Raw genomic sequence first — 15510 nt, 5'->3', positions numbered from 1 at the left:
TATGGAATTTAATCTGCTTTAGTTCAATTTATTTAATTCAAAATTATTTCAATTTATTTATTTAATTTAATTCAAAATCTACTTATTTAAATGTTAATCACATCTGAAAAATATTTTCATAGCAACATCTAGACTGGTGTTTGACCGAACACCTGGGCAAAATAACCTAGCCAGGTTGACACATAGTGAATCATCTTCATGGACTGTGGCCTTAAGAGTTCTAGTCAGTGATCAGAGTTATCCAGAGCCTCTCCAAAGCATGTAGATAATCATAATTTTCTGTGCAGACTATCAATAATCAAACATCTCAGAATGTGGCATCTTGAGCTTCGTTCTAATCCTAAGACATCCATTTCATTCCACAATGTAAAATTCTATAGGACTTGCATAGATTCCTCCCAAATAATGGCTGTCACCACTCTGCAGTTCTTCTCCACTGAAGATTAGGGTTGATGCTCCTCTTAGGGCACCCGTTTGGCTAAGGGGCTACACTTAAACACAGGTTCCCCAGGATTTACATGTAATTGCGAAAATAGTGACACAGATTCTGTGCAGTCCTATACAAGAGCCAGCAGGACCAACTGTTCAGCTTCTCTAGAATTTAAACTCAGACTGGAGTGCTAGAAGGTGCATATGGTTCTCTTACCTTAGTTTTCCTTGGCTGATGCCCTCTGCAGATTTTTCAAGCATCATGCCTTCTTGTCCAGGTGCAGTGCGCTTTTGATATTTCTTTAGAAGTAGTAGCTGGATCAAGTTTTTTTAAAAAATCCCGAAGGAAACTGTTAGGCAGTCAGAGTAACTTCAGTAGCCATCCACTCATCCATTTAACCTCCTCTCTGGCATTACTTAGGACTTACTTAGTGCTGAGCATGAGCTCAGGAGGATCAGAAGGAATGTTTAGTTGTGGTCCTCACACTCCAGAGCCTTAAAATCTGGTTAGGGGAAATGAAACTGATTCTTATAGTGAAGCTTGCCAAAGAGAAAACCTCTATCTGGCCAAATATCTGAGTTTCATTATTTTACATTTAACAACCAGAGGAGCTTTGCTTGTTAACTGGAAGTTTTAGGCCACAGGCATGAGTGGTTAGATCTCCTTGATTAGTCTGACACAATCCATTCTTTGAGTTATCAGCCCCTAACTTAATTCAAGAAGAAAAGTTGAAGTAAAAATTACATTTGAAGGCAAAGTAAAAAGATCAGGAATCTTCCTTCTACAAAGAAAAAGGATTATTAGGGTATATTTACTGAAGTCTGAAAAATCATAAAGAAGATAGATAATACAAAACCAAAATAACACAACAAGCTTATTACAAAGTTTACAATTACTGTACACATTCTACAACATAGTGCCCTTTTATTCTAGTCAGAAATATAACAGTAAATTCCATATTTCTATTTTGTCATGTCTCAATTGATTAAAAATGCTGTTCAGAAAATGGAGATTGAGAATAGATTTATTGTAAGGAGTTTTCTTTTTTAAACCAAAATGCAAGTATATGTTTTACATATTTGCTTTTACTTAGAAAAAAACTTACTTAGAAAAATACAACTTGGGTGTAGTACCATGTGGTGTAAACAACTAAACTATTTTACTTTTTACTTTCCTATGAATGAGCCAGTATATATTTATTACTGGAGTTCCAGCTATAAAATTCAGGTAAGGGGTTTAAATATACCCTAGAGTATTATTTAAAAATAAATTTGTTTCTTTCAACAAGAATACCGACCTTGGTGTATGACATTTAGGGGAGAAATTAAAATATTAAACTTTTATTACCTAGTAAACTGAAAATAAAGGTTAAATAAATAGAAAGAAAAAATATATAAATACAAAATCACAACCTCTAAGAGAACAAACAGTCTACTGTTCTCAACTGTGGGAGCTTTATCAAAAGTAGTAAGTAATTCCCCTCTAGGTAGTTCTAGTACTCAAAAATGTAAACAACTGTGTACTTTGTTTATATAAAGAAGTATGCAGTATGGTTTGTATTTCTTTATAGACATCTAATAGCTGAATGGATTGTTTCACTGCACCAGTAGGGGCCAGCAAAGAGCTCTTAGAGTCTGAACAGAATTGGCATTGAGAGATGTTTATTTGATGTGTTAAATCCTTTTTAGACTTCTTTACTTACCACAACACTCTCTTAAGTGAATGAATTGCAGAGACAGTGGAATAAAATATCTTGTGTGCTTAAATTATATTGGGGTATAGTTTTTCTGTCTAATCTGCATATATTTTTTATGGAATGTTTGCTTAGGCTATTTCTTGGCAGAGTTTTAATAGTCAAAATATAAATGGCATCATTTAAAGACTGTACCACTTGGCTGGAAAAGGCCTTAAAATTACAGGAGAAAATGCTTGGTGACAGCTTCTCTCGAACTTTTTTTTCTCAGACAGATGCTCAAGTTTTGCAGTAGTGTTACTAGGCTAATTTTGTATTTCTGTCCTTAAACTTTCACTTTCTGTAAGTAGGGTTTTGGAAGCTAAAATATTTATCTATTTGATTTAATGCTAAAGTTTTAATTCACCTCAAAGTGTTGGTATTTCCAAATTTATGCAACTGTTTGAACTTCCTCATTTAATAAAATTTAACAGTCTGTATTCCTTTCTAAATTAACTAGCTTGACTAAATTTCTAGTATGGCTACTATTTGGAAATTCAATCCTTGATTTGATACTCAATTACATGGGGTTTCATTCCTACCAACTTCCTGTAATTCTATCCCTATGGGTAAAAATATTAGTGGTCAAATTCTGCTGGAGAAAGTATAGGCACCGTGATTCACATGGTTAAATGTTCATTTAGTAGGAACTGGAGTGAAAAAATACTGTTTCAACTTGAAATGCTAGAAGATTGTTGTTCTTGTGTTACTCATTCATGCAAATTGGAGAAGGTATAATTGAAACAAGGTTGGCAGTGTTTGAGGCAGTTTGCTGCAGCTGAGCTCAGCTTAAAGGTCGCTGGAAATCAAGTGCTTTGTAAGTGAAGGCATTTTGACTACAAGCAATTCAAGATATTTGGACACGTCAGTCTCAGGAATGGGTCGTCTTTTTCTTTCTATGATATCTGGTATCTAAGGTTTTACTTAGGATAAAGACTACTACTTAAGAAGCTCAATTAGGCACCACAAATGATTTTTTCTTTCGATGCAGTGCAGCTGCTTCTAGCCTGTCTACCGACAGAGATCTTTGTTATGACTTTCAGCCCTTAACATGTTTGGAAATGAGAACAAATGGCACAAAGTTTACGATTGCACTTTGCAGCCAGAAGAAGCAACACTTACCCTTTGTCAGAAACCTCCAGAGATGATTTGGAGAGCAATGTTCCCATGTGCTTCCAAAGACCAACACGGATTTCAGCGTCTAACGTTGTTCAGATGAAGCTGACTCCTAGACAGACTGCATTAGCTCCGTTAATAAAGGAAAACGTTAAGTCTCAGGGAAGATCATCTGTTCCTTCACCTGAAAATGTTAATAAAAAGAGCAGCTGCCTGCAGATTTCACTACAGCCAACAAGGTACAGTGGATGTCTTCAGTCTAGCAATGTCTTAGCCGATGGTGATGATGCTTCATTTGCTTGCGTCTTGAAGGACGGCATTTACAGCAGTGTTGTGGTTGATAATGAGCTGAATGCTGTGAATGGTGGTGACCTTTTAGGCAGTTCTGCCATTCGCAGTGGCCTTAGTAACTTTTCAGCCAGTGAGAATGGGTCTTGCAGCAGCAACTGTAGTGATTATGGGTCATGCACAAGTATCACAAGTGGAGGTTCGTATGCCCACAGTATCATCAGTGACAGCAGTGGTTATACTTTCCCACCAACTGATGATGCTTTTTTTGGTGGAACTTTATCTTCTGACAGCACCTCCCGTAGAAGTGTGCCAAACAGGAATTCTACTCCATGTGAAATTTTTTCCAGAAGCTCAAGTACAGTTCCCTTCATCCAAGATGACCTGGAGCATGGACTGGAGATGATGAAATTGCCAGTGGGTAGGAACTCAAAAATTCCACTAAAACGTTGTTCATCCTTAGTCATTTTTCCTAGGAGTCCTTCAAATACTCCACCAACTTCTCCAACAAGTACCGGTACTCTTCCAAGCAAAGGATCCTATCAAACCTCACACCAGTTTGTTATTTCTCCTAGCGAAATTGCCCACAGTGAAGATGGTACTAGCACTAAGGGATTTCTTTCAACAGCTGTCAATGGCCTTCGGTTATCTAAGACAATGTGTATTCCCGGAGAATTAAGAGACATACAACCACTTCACAGGAAGGGCTCATTTCAAAAGAAAATTGTTATTGCAAATAATAGTCCAAACCAGACTGCCTGTGAAAAGTCATCTGAAGGATATTCTTGTGTTTCAGTGCATTTCACCCAACAAAAAGCAACGACATTCAATTGTGAAACAGCAAATGGTGATTGTAAACCAGACATTTCAGAAATTAAGCTTAATTCTGATTCACAGTATATTAAGTTTATGCATAGGACATCTGCATGTTTACCATCCTCCCAAAATGTAGATTATCAGATAAATATCAATGGACAGTTGGAAAGACCAAATATACAAATAAACAAAAACGATGGCATTTTACAAAGAAGTATTTCATTGAGAGGAACTTACCCAAATGTTTCCTGTTTATCCAGCCTTAAGCACAATTGTTCTAAGGGGGGACCATCTCAGTTGCTCATAAAGTTTGCATCTGGAAATGAAGGTAAAGTTGATAATTTATCAAGAGACAGCAATAGAGATTTCACAAATGAACTCTCTAATTCTTTGAAGCATTCTTCTAAGGTGAGTTTCCTTTGGTCTTGATAAATGTTAATTTATACTAGCATAGTTGTATGAAATATTTTGCTAAAATTTATTATAACTTAGCAGTTTTATATGTTTTACTGGTCCTTAGCTAGCAGATATTTTGTAGTCCTATAGTCATATTTTAGCAAGTCATTTGTAGTCAAATATTTTATATTTGTAAGTCTGAAGAACCCACAATAGTTTTTCACTCTGTTATTTTACCAAGGTAGAAAATACGTATTTAGAAAAAAATTTTACAAAGTGGTTAAAGCCATAAAACATTTCTGTAGCATAAAAACAAGCTTTAAATAATGATTTACTTTATAACATCTTATCTTGGTATATTTTTCCCTCAAGTGGCATAGTACTTTAATGTCTAACTCCATATTGTATTCCAACTTTCAAAAATGCCCATTTAGTAATCCCTCCCACTTAATCATTGTGAAATAAAGTATGGAATGATTATTTAAAATATTAAACACTAAAAAACCCAACATAAAAATGTGAAAATCTTGTTGTAAATGAACATAGAGTAAATGTTTCTCTAGATAATTTTTTAAAAGTATGATGCTGCATCTTTAAAGCAAAGGGAAAATAAATGGCATTTGCAGTTGTAGATACCCGTAACCACAGGAATTTTGTTTCCACCCTATTTTTCTTTAGCTACAGTTAAGACTGCCCTCTAAAGTATAACTGACTCTTTCAACAATATTGAGTTCTAAAGTTTATATTTTTGAATTTGGTTTCAGTTGCAAGGCATTTACCATAATTTCCTAGTTGCCTTATTGTTATTTTGATCATTTTGCTTTATCAGATGTAACTCTAATAAGTCTTAACCAAAACAGTTCTTATGTATTTTGGCCTTTCCAAAGTATTTGAACTGTTTTGAACTTAAATACTCTTTTTTAACTTCTGTATTTAGAAAATCTTGCCAGAATCCAGGAAACTAAAACTCTTTTTTCTGACTAAATCAGTTCTAGATGACAATGCATAATAGTTGAGGGAAAATAAAACTTATTTGTTTATCTGTGTTTATAAAACACTCAGTATCTGCATTAAAAATTAAAAAGACCTTCTGGACAAGTAGCTTTAGGTGAATAAAATACTGAATAATTGTTCATTTGTTTCTCTTTTGAAATCTCGTCAATGTAATCGTTAACCCAATGCCCAGATGTTAATATAAGCAACTACTTTATGGAGGATGAATAAGGATCAAATTTCAAGTTCTGATCTATGTTTTAGAATTATTTCCACTTACAAAACTTTTTTAAAATCAGCCTTGAGGAGGTTATAATCCATTCAACTGTTTTGACCTCTGAAAGCAAGCAATGAAGTGGTATTATGAAGAAAGAAATAGTTTGCTAATTGAATTACATGTACCTTGTAAATTTTTTTATATGTAATGAAATAATCTGAAAGGAAATAATTAGCTTACAATATTTATAGAAATAGCCTTAAAATAGTTGGTTTTGTGGTAATATAGTTTGCTGTTGATGCTTTTGAAAAATGGTATTTTAATGGTTTTTAATAGTGTGACTAGCTGCCTTTTGCATAATGAAAACTATATACTTTTATTTGTTTTATTTAACTTAGGTAAGATAACTTAGGTTTTGTGTGTGTGTGACATCCAAATACTTAGCCTTGTGCAGATTCTTTTCTTTTTTCTTTTGGTAGATTATTTGATTACAAAATAGTTCAGAAGTGTGTAGTTTGCTGGAGAGCTTTAAACTGTCCCTCCTTTAAGTGTTTATTAAACAACTTTTTATTAAAATATTATAAATATATAGTGACATTAAATTCAACATATACTAGATCTAAATTGATACTGCTCAGTGGTAAATCAAGGTCTTTTTTTTTTAGAGGAAAATACTAATGTTTTATCTTAACATAGCAGTGGCAACAATAATGGGGCTTTAGAAATAATCCTGTTTATCAATAATTATATATTAATCTAATTATAGTGGTATATTGTAACTCATTTATAAATAAACGGCTCCCAAAATATTTGCCATGACTCCAGTTAGTCTGGGTTAGTATTCTGATATGCTGAGTCTGGATTCACATTTAACAAGTTGATATTAGAGTAGCATTTAGTAATGTTAGCTATCTGTACCGAGCAGCCGTGAAATTAAATCAGTGCTGTGGTTCAGAGACCCTGGTTTCTAAAGCACTGAGCAGGCTAAAGATTCTTTTCTCATGTGTGTAGCTACCCTCTCTAGCAGCATAATATCCAGTTTCTAGCTCTCTCTAACACCAGATCTTTAATGGCTAATTTTTTAAGTCTATTCGGACTTTTACCTATATTTGTTGACAGGATTCTGTTCTATGTTTACAACTTAGAATGACAATAGGTGTTTGTAGACTGCATGATAATATTTATTTTATTTATTTGCTGTCAATATAACAGCAACTGACATATGTTTATTACATGTACTTTTTGAAATACAATATTACTTTTGTAAAGTCTGTATAGTGACTTTTGATCTGAAAGTACATAGTTGATTTTAACATTGTGTGTAATATTTTGTTGGCCTAAGGTAGTTTTTTACCTAGTTTCAAAAATTACTGTGTAATAGTTTACTGTATAATAGTTTACCTCAATAATTTTTCCCAGCCTCTCACTTTCTAAATCTATGTTAGTTATTAGGATGTGCACAGATTTTATTACCCTATTATTGAAAGTACCTTAGCATTTTGCCAAGCTTGTTCATGTTTTCCATTCTTCACATATATGCATGTTTTTATCAGAAAGTTTGGCTTTACATTTTTTCTTTTTGTTATAAAAGTTATGTTCAATTTCTGTTACTTAATCCTGGGTAGGTAAATTGCTTAAGCCTAGTGCAGTGAAATTTCAAAAACAATGTCTCAGTTATTTCAAAATCTTTAACAGTAATCTCAAGATTATAACCTTCAATGATTTATTTAGCTGTTCTTCCTAAAATAAATGTTTTAAATATATACTTTTTTTTAGTGTTCCTTTATTTCATCAGCCCTTATTTTATTAACTTTAGCAGAATATTTAGGGACATTTAGCTAAATTTAATTTGAACAACACTTAATCTTTCCTGTAAAAAACAATATAGTTTATAAATATTGACTCTAAAATTGTGATGCAACAATGTTAATGAACAGTTTTAGAAATTTGGTGAGAAATATATGCTTATATATATATTTCTTGGAGCTGAGGAACTATAATACTAATTTCAAAGTGGTTCAGGATGCTGAATTATTTGATTCAGAAATATTTCATATTTCTCTGGTGATGTGTCTTTAATTAATTCATCCAACACACATTTGAGTACCTGCTGTTTGCTAGATGCTGACCCAAGCTCTGGGAATTAAAGATAATAAAGTACAGTCTCTACTTGGGGGAACTCCCATTCTAGTAATAGAGACACCCTGGTAAACAAAAATTTCAGTCTAACGTGTGATGTGCTGAAATAGAAGTGCATATGAGAGAGTAAGAAAGAAACATTATTTGCCTGGAGGACAGGACCTGCTTGGTAAAGGAAGGAAGGCTCCACAGAGGGGACATCTGAGCTGAGTCTTAGTAGGTGAGTTGGAGTCACTGGGCAAAGAAATCAGGGAGGATATTCTAGGACAGAGATTCTCAATCTCAGCATGATTGGCCTTGTAGGCTGTGTGCTTTCTGTTGTGGGGGCTGCCCTGTCGATAGGATATTTAGCAGCATCTCTGGCCTCGAGAGGCCAGAAGCACCCTTTCCCTCAGTGTGACAATCAAAAATTGTCTCCAGACATTGCTAGATGTCCCTCAGGACCAAAAGTGACCTCTGTTGTGAATTGTTGCTTTAAGCAGAAGCAGCTGCACATGCGAGGCTAGAGGTATGAAAGAATCCCACTGTGAATAGTTCAGTGTGATTCTCGCATAGGGAATCCAGGGACGTGAGGAGGATATGATATGCTGGAAGTGGGTTCAAGTCCCACTGGGTATAGTACCTCATGCTGAAGAGAAAGCAGTGTGTTTCCTGCTGACAGACAATAGTTAAGCAATGGAAGTGTTTATTTGAGAGTGTAATGTGCTCATTTTTATGTTTTTAGATGATAAATTTTTATGACACCATGGATTATAAATGAATCAAAATTTTCTTAACTTGGATGATAGGGTGAATGGTGATGTCACGAACTAAGAGAGTCTTTAGGAGAAGGGGCCAGACTGGGAAGATGAAGAAATCCTGCATCCTGAAATTCATGTACTGAGAGGCTGCTCTGGTAGTACTGAGATAGGCAGCTGGAGATAGAGGAGAGTGGGCTGGAAATGCAGCTTTAGAATCAGGAGTACAGTTGAAGCCTTAGGTATGGATTGATTGAAAAGCATGGAAGTGAGACTGGAGGGGGTGATAAATCAGAATTCTGGGGACCACCAACTTTGGGAAAACAGTGGAAGAAGCGATAAAGAGGAAACCAAGAAAGACCCACTGGAGGGGCAGAGAGGCCGGGAAAGCTTGGAGACATGGAAGTCAAGAGAAGGGAAAATTCAGTAGGGGCAGCATAAGTCGCCAAAGAGTTTATGTATCCATTGACTGGCAATTAGGAGGTCCTTGGTAAATTTGGCAAGAGTAGGCTCAGGAAAGTAGTGTAGAAGCCTGGTTAAAGAAAGAATGAAACAGGTAAGGGAGCAGAAGAGATAGGTTGCTTGCTCAATGTCATAAAATGGGCAGAAGTTAGTGTAAGCAAGCTATATATTTCATGGTTGATATATAGAAGACATGGTATTAGGTGGATATAAGATACGTAAGACAAATTCTCTGTCTGCAAGGGTAGTGCACCCTATTCTGGAGGGGGGAGAAGGGCTGTCACTCTGTTCTTTCACCTTAAAACTGTATAGAATGAGTGAGTATGGGCAATGAAAATGCAAATGGAAATTCAGCAATATGAAATGAAGGAAACAAAAAACTAGAAGTGAAACTTGAGACTGCCTATGAATAGTCACAACTCATTTTGATAGCATTACTCTAACTTTCTCATCAACCCCCCCTTTCCTACCCACCCCCACCCCACCAAAAAAAAAAAGACAAAACAAAAACAGAGTTTCCATGTAGAAAACAAGTTAGGTTTTAAGGCCTATTCCCAGAAACTACTTGGAGAATAGGAACCTCTGTCTTTCTGGCACTGACTTCTTCCAGGATATGGGGCCCACCACATGCTAGCTGTTCTGAGCCTCACCCTTGTAGACCACACTTTTACATTATGTGTGACAGTGGAATAATAGATAAGAAGAAGCCAGGATCAGGAGCCCATTTAAACAGAAAGGGCTTGGCAAGGTCCCTTGGTGTGGCCAGCCAATGTATCAAGGTCAGAACATGGATAGCAGGAGTGAATGAGTGCTGAGAAAGGGCACCAATCATATTGCCAGCATATGCAAGAAATACCCAAAGTAGTGCTCAAGTGTGCGATTCAGTATGCCTCGTGGCCATGTGTGAGTTTGGAAGACTACGGCTAGAGGAAGACAAACACTTAAGAGATAAAAAGAAAGCTTTTCAAAACAAGAAGTGAGTGGATCTGTCCTAGTTCAGTGAGGTCTTTTTGGGGAGGCTTTCAATATGGGAGCAGTTGTTGAAAAGCAGCTTTATCTTTGTTTAGATTTAACAAAACTTGTTGGATGTAACTAGAGCAGATCTGAGAACTTGAAGGGCAAACAGCTAGTATGTTTCTCCACCTTGCAGCTGAATTCATGGGCTAGTACAGCAAAGAATACTTTGACCAAGCAAATCTATGACATTTCTAGTTAGGCTCTGGGACATCTGTGGGCAAAAATAAAGGTAAAGCCTTCTCTTGACTTAGACGTATTACAAAACCCTAACAGTGAAACATTTTGTGATTTATCCAAATAGAAAAAATATTGCCAAGCAATAAAAAATTTACATCAAGGATATTGGTGGTACAACAACGTCTTTAAATGCAGTGTTCATTAAGTACTGAAATATTCTTAACAGAATTTTTATCTTTTGAACCCCTTTTAAAAGCTGAGAGTTTAATATTTTATGACAGATAAAAATGTTATCTAGGACTACTTCCTTTTTTTCTTTTTCTCTCAAATTTTCTTTGTTTTGTTTTTCTGTCAAATTTTTGTTGGTAAGCTGCCTTATAATGCTTTAAGGATTACAATTGGAGGATGTCTTATTAAGTTGTCAGCTGGACCAGTGATTTTCAGATTTCCATGTGCATGCACATTTCCTAGAGATCTTGTTAAAATTTAGATAGATTCTGGTTCCGTAGGTCTGGTGTGGGGCCTGAGAGTTCCATATTTTTCTTTTTTAAGTATCATTGATAAACAATCTTATGAAGGTTTCACATGGACAACATTGTGGTTTCAACGTTCACCCATATTATCAAGTCCTCACCCTGTCCCCCCATTGCAGTCACTGTCCATCAGCATAGTAAGATGTTATAGAGTCATTACTTGTCTTCTGTGTTGTACTGCCTTCCCCTGTGACCTACCTATATTGTGTATGCTAATTATAATGCCCCTTAAGCCCTTTCTACCTCCCTCCCCTCCCCTCCCCTTTGGTAAGCACCAGTCCCTTCTTGGAGTCTGTGAATCTGCTGCTATTTTGTTCCTTCAGTTTTGCTTTGTTGTTATACTCCACAAATGAGTGAAGTCATTTAGTACTTGTCTTTCTCTGCCTGGCTTACTTCACTGAGCAGAATACCTCTAGCTCCATCCATGTTGTTGCAAATGGTAGGATTTGTTTTCTTTTTATGGCTGAGTAATATTCCATTGTGTATGTGTACCACCTCTTCTTTATCCATTCATCTACTGATGGACAGTTAGGTTGCTTCCATATCTTGGCTACTGTAAATAGTGCTGTGATAAACATAGGGGTGCATATGTCTTTTTGAATCTGGGATCTTGTTTTCTTTGGGTAAATTTCTAAGAGTGTTATTACTAGGTTAAATGGTGTTTCTATTTTTAGTTTTCTATTTCTATTTCTATTTTTTGAAGAACTTCCATATTGCTTTCCACAATGGTTGAACTAATTTCCGTTCCCACCCACAGTGTAGGAGGGTTTCCCTTTCTCCGCATCCTCACCAGCATTTGTTGTTTCTTGTCTTTTGGATGTTGGCCATTGTAACTGGTGTGAGGTGATATCTCACTGTGGTTTTAATTTGGATTTCCCTGATGATTAGTAATGTGGAGCATCTTTTCATGTGCCTGTTGGCCATCTGAATATCTTCTTTGGAGAAGTGTCTTCATATCCTCTGCCCATTTTTTAATTGGATTATTTGCTTTTTGGGTGTTGAGGCATGTGAGTTCTTTATATATTTTGGATGTTAACCCCTTATCAGATAAGTCATTTATGAATATCTTTCATTATGAAGAGTTTCTAGGATTACATTATGGTTTCATTTAAGAACTTAAAAATATTGATCTAAAAGGCATGAAGTTCTACTTAAAAGAAATCTCTTGAATTCATTATGGCTGTAATTCTGGTTTATGTTGTTTTAAAAATTATTGCCTAAATTAATTTGACCCCCGCTCAGCATGAGATTTGAAACATACACAATTAAAGTGTTATTTTTAAGCTATTCTCCAAGCAATATCTCCTGTCATCCTTTTTGTGAATGTTTTCAATCTTTTCAATACACTTTCCTTTAGCAGTGCCAGTTAGGGTACTATTAAGAATGTTTGACTTTTATATTGGCTTATATAATGAATGGAAATGCCATATAGAATGAATTCTTACATATGAGCTGCCCTTTTGCTAGCTCTATAAGGAGAAAGTCTAAAATCCTTTATATATAACTTTGTAATGCTATTAAAAGCATATATTATTTCTCAAGAGTAATGAAAATCTTAGGAACTGTCATTTCATTGGAGTGGTTCAAGAAATTTTATTGGTAGGTGGGTTTTTGTAGTCTTTGTGGCTACTCGTGGCTTACCCTAATTTCAGGAAGCCTAATAGAATATTACATTTCAGGTAAGAAATGAGAAAAGGGAAGCATAACAAGAAAAAACTAGATCTGGGGAGATAGAAATAGATGGGCAGGGAAGCAGGTAGGCAAATTCTAATTTTCTAGAATTGATCAGAGAATTCTAGAGAATGTATTAAGCAATGTGTAATCTTTTCTGGGTTCTAATTTACTAAAATGTAATTCCCTAAATCAGGGACTTTCTGTCTTGTTCACTGCTATATCACTGTACCTAGGACAGTGCCTAGCTCAAAATGGACACTTAATAAATATTTATTAAAATAATGACCAAAACCAAGGGACCCTTTGGAATGGGGTAGAGATGACTGTAGAATCACAATAGATGAGGGTGACAAGACAGCTACATACAACCAGTCTAGGGTAGTTAAGGGATGACTGTAATAATGAGTGGAACCACTTGATGCTTCATCCTTTGCATGAAACAGTGGCACTCTTAAATGAATACCTTGTCCCTGGGGTGGATGCCAATGGAATATTATGATCATGACTCAAGGATTAGTTTCCACAGTAGAGTCTGGTTCATAGCCTACATATTCCGCTAACTGGTACTGTGGAACTGTGTGTCAATAGAGGCTCCAATCGAGTTTTCTAAAAAGAAGATTTGAATGGGCCAGAACTTGCAAGGGTATTTAAACAAAGGCCATTTATTTTCTTTCAGTATATCATTGTCCAATAAAATGACCTCATTTCAGACAATGTTAAGAGCTAGGTTCTCAGAGTTGTTCCTGGAGTTTCAAGTAACTATTTTAGCTAAGAATGACCTTTACCTTTTGTATCAAGGATGAAAGACTGAGCCCTCTTAAAGAGTCACAGAGCTTAATGGAAACTAAAGTTATCTTCAACACAAATGAGTTTAACAAGTATTTATCAGAAATAGAATATGTGCTTGCTCTAAGTGGCAAATATTATTTCTGGCTTTGAAGAGTTTAGATGAGAAGACAATGTAATTCATAAAAATAAGTACAATATAGTATAATATATATGTTACATATATATATATATATATTATATAATATATACCTAATTCAGGCAGCTGAACACCTAAACTCTGAGATATGTGATTGCTTATATAATTTTTAACTAATTTTAATTTTTAAGATAACACATGTGCCTGTTTTAAAAACCAGGTGTTACTTCTTTGAAGATTTTCTTTCTGCCTTTTTTCCTTGTTCTGTCTTCCTAGAATTCCTACTAGCCAAAGTTTGCATCTATTGGATTATCTTATAATTTATTTACCCCTCCTGGTTTCTGGCTTTTTTTTGTTTTTGCCTCCTTATCTACTTTCTGGAAGGTTCCTCCCAAGTTTTCCCTTCTCTTTGATGTTAAAATTTTGGCTATTTTAATTTCTAAAGTTCTGTCTTGTTCTCTGGTGGTTCCCTATTCTTACTCCTGTTTTATAAGTAAGAATATTTTACTTCAGGTGTTTATTTTTCTCAAGTCCTTTAATGGTCATACTTGTCTCTGGTTCATATGAGTCACTTTGCTGTTATTGTTTGTTTCTGTTTGTCACTGGACATTTTTCTCCAGGTGTCTGGTAAACTGTGGCTGTCTGTTCATGTTTGAGAGTGAGTCATGTGATAACTATGAGGTTATCTGGTGGCTCTGTAATCCTGTGGGGCATTTCATCTCATAGGTTTTCCTATCGGGAGACTTCTCACTGTCAGTATCTGGAGGTCTTTTCTCAGAGGTCAGTTGTTTTTTCTCCAGAGAAGACATTTCCAGTGATTGCCCAGTTATGTTTTTTTTTTAATGTTCCTCACCATATCTTTATTTTTATTTTTATTTTTTATTTTGGTATCATTAATGTACAATTACATGAGGAACATTATGTTTACTAGGCTCCCCCCTTCACCAAGTCCCCCCAACAAACCCCATTTCAGTCACTGTCCATCAGCGTAGTAAGATGCTGTAGAATCACTACTTGTCTTCTCTGCGTTGCACAGCCCTCCCAGTGCCACCCCCCACATTATACATGCTAATCATAATCCCCCTTTCTTTTTCCCCCTCCTTATCCCTCCCTTCCCACCCTCCTCCCCAGTCCCTTTTCCTTTAGTAACTGTTAGTCCATTCGTGGGTTCTGTGATTCTGCTGCTGTTTTGTTCCTTCAGTTTTTTTCTTTGTTCTTATAGTCCACATATGAGTGAAATCATTTGATACTGTTTTTCTCCGCCTGGCTTATTTCACTGAGCATAATACCCTCTAGCTCCATCCATGTTGTTGCAAATGGTAGGATTTGTTTTCTTCTTATAGCTGAATAATATTCCATTATGTGTATGTACCATCCAGTTATGTTTTATAGCCATGGTTAGTGATAAACAGGGAATGAAGGTAACTTCTTTCTACAGGTTCTGAAACTGAGTTAATTCAGGGTAAACCATGCCTTAAAAGTGATACTTATTTACCAAAGTCTTAAGGTACTGATAATGATTTAATTAATCTATAGTAAGGGAGGTGTCTGATTTCTATACTTACTGTCTGAAATACATTGTGTCTATTCTAGAGGTAAAGATACTCTTAGAAAGACTACATTCTTTACAATAGAATATGTGGTTTCTTTAACATATTTCCTAACTTTTTACATTCTTGGCAGTGCATTTAAATGTAAATGCACATGCCTCTCACTGTAAGGAAAAGAATAGACCTACTAAAAATGTGTTCGGTTATAGGACAAGAAGGAAGAGGAGACAATTCTAGCCTCCTGATGGAGCACAATATTGGATGCTTATGTCACTAGAACTTCAAACTCCTATGATGATTTTAAACTG

General features: G+C 35.6%; 1 protein-coding gene across 7 annotated transcripts in view; it reads left to right on the top strand.

The window, feature by feature from the left end:
- The window catches only part of NEDD4 (NEDD4 E3 ubiquitin protein ligase), a 133257-nt gene that overhangs the window by 64297 nt on the left and 53450 nt on the right, over positions 1 to 15510 (top strand). The window contains exon 1 of one of the 7 annotated variants that reach the window (XM_017667868.3): positions 1205 to 4790. The exons of 5 other annotated variants lie outside the window; for them this stretch is intronic. In XM_017667868.3, coding sequence (XP_017523357.3) covers positions 3234 to 4790 — 1557 coding nt within the window. In that variant the 5' untranslated portion in view covers positions 1205 to 3233. Of the gene's footprint in view, positions 1 to 1204; positions 4791 to 7974; positions 8348 to 15510 lie in introns of those variants that run through there. One more of the 7 variants, XM_017667873.3, reaches the window with a different exon arrangement.

Source organism: Manis javanica, chromosome 8 (genome assembly GCF_040802235.1).
Source record: "Manis javanica isolate MJ-LG chromosome 8, MJ_LKY, whole genome shotgun sequence".
Taxonomy (NCBI): Eukaryota; Metazoa; Chordata; class Mammalia; order Pholidota; family Manidae; genus Manis; species Manis javanica.
Note: the sequence above shows the minus strand (reverse complement) of the source record. Positions and strands in the feature narration are given on the sequence as shown.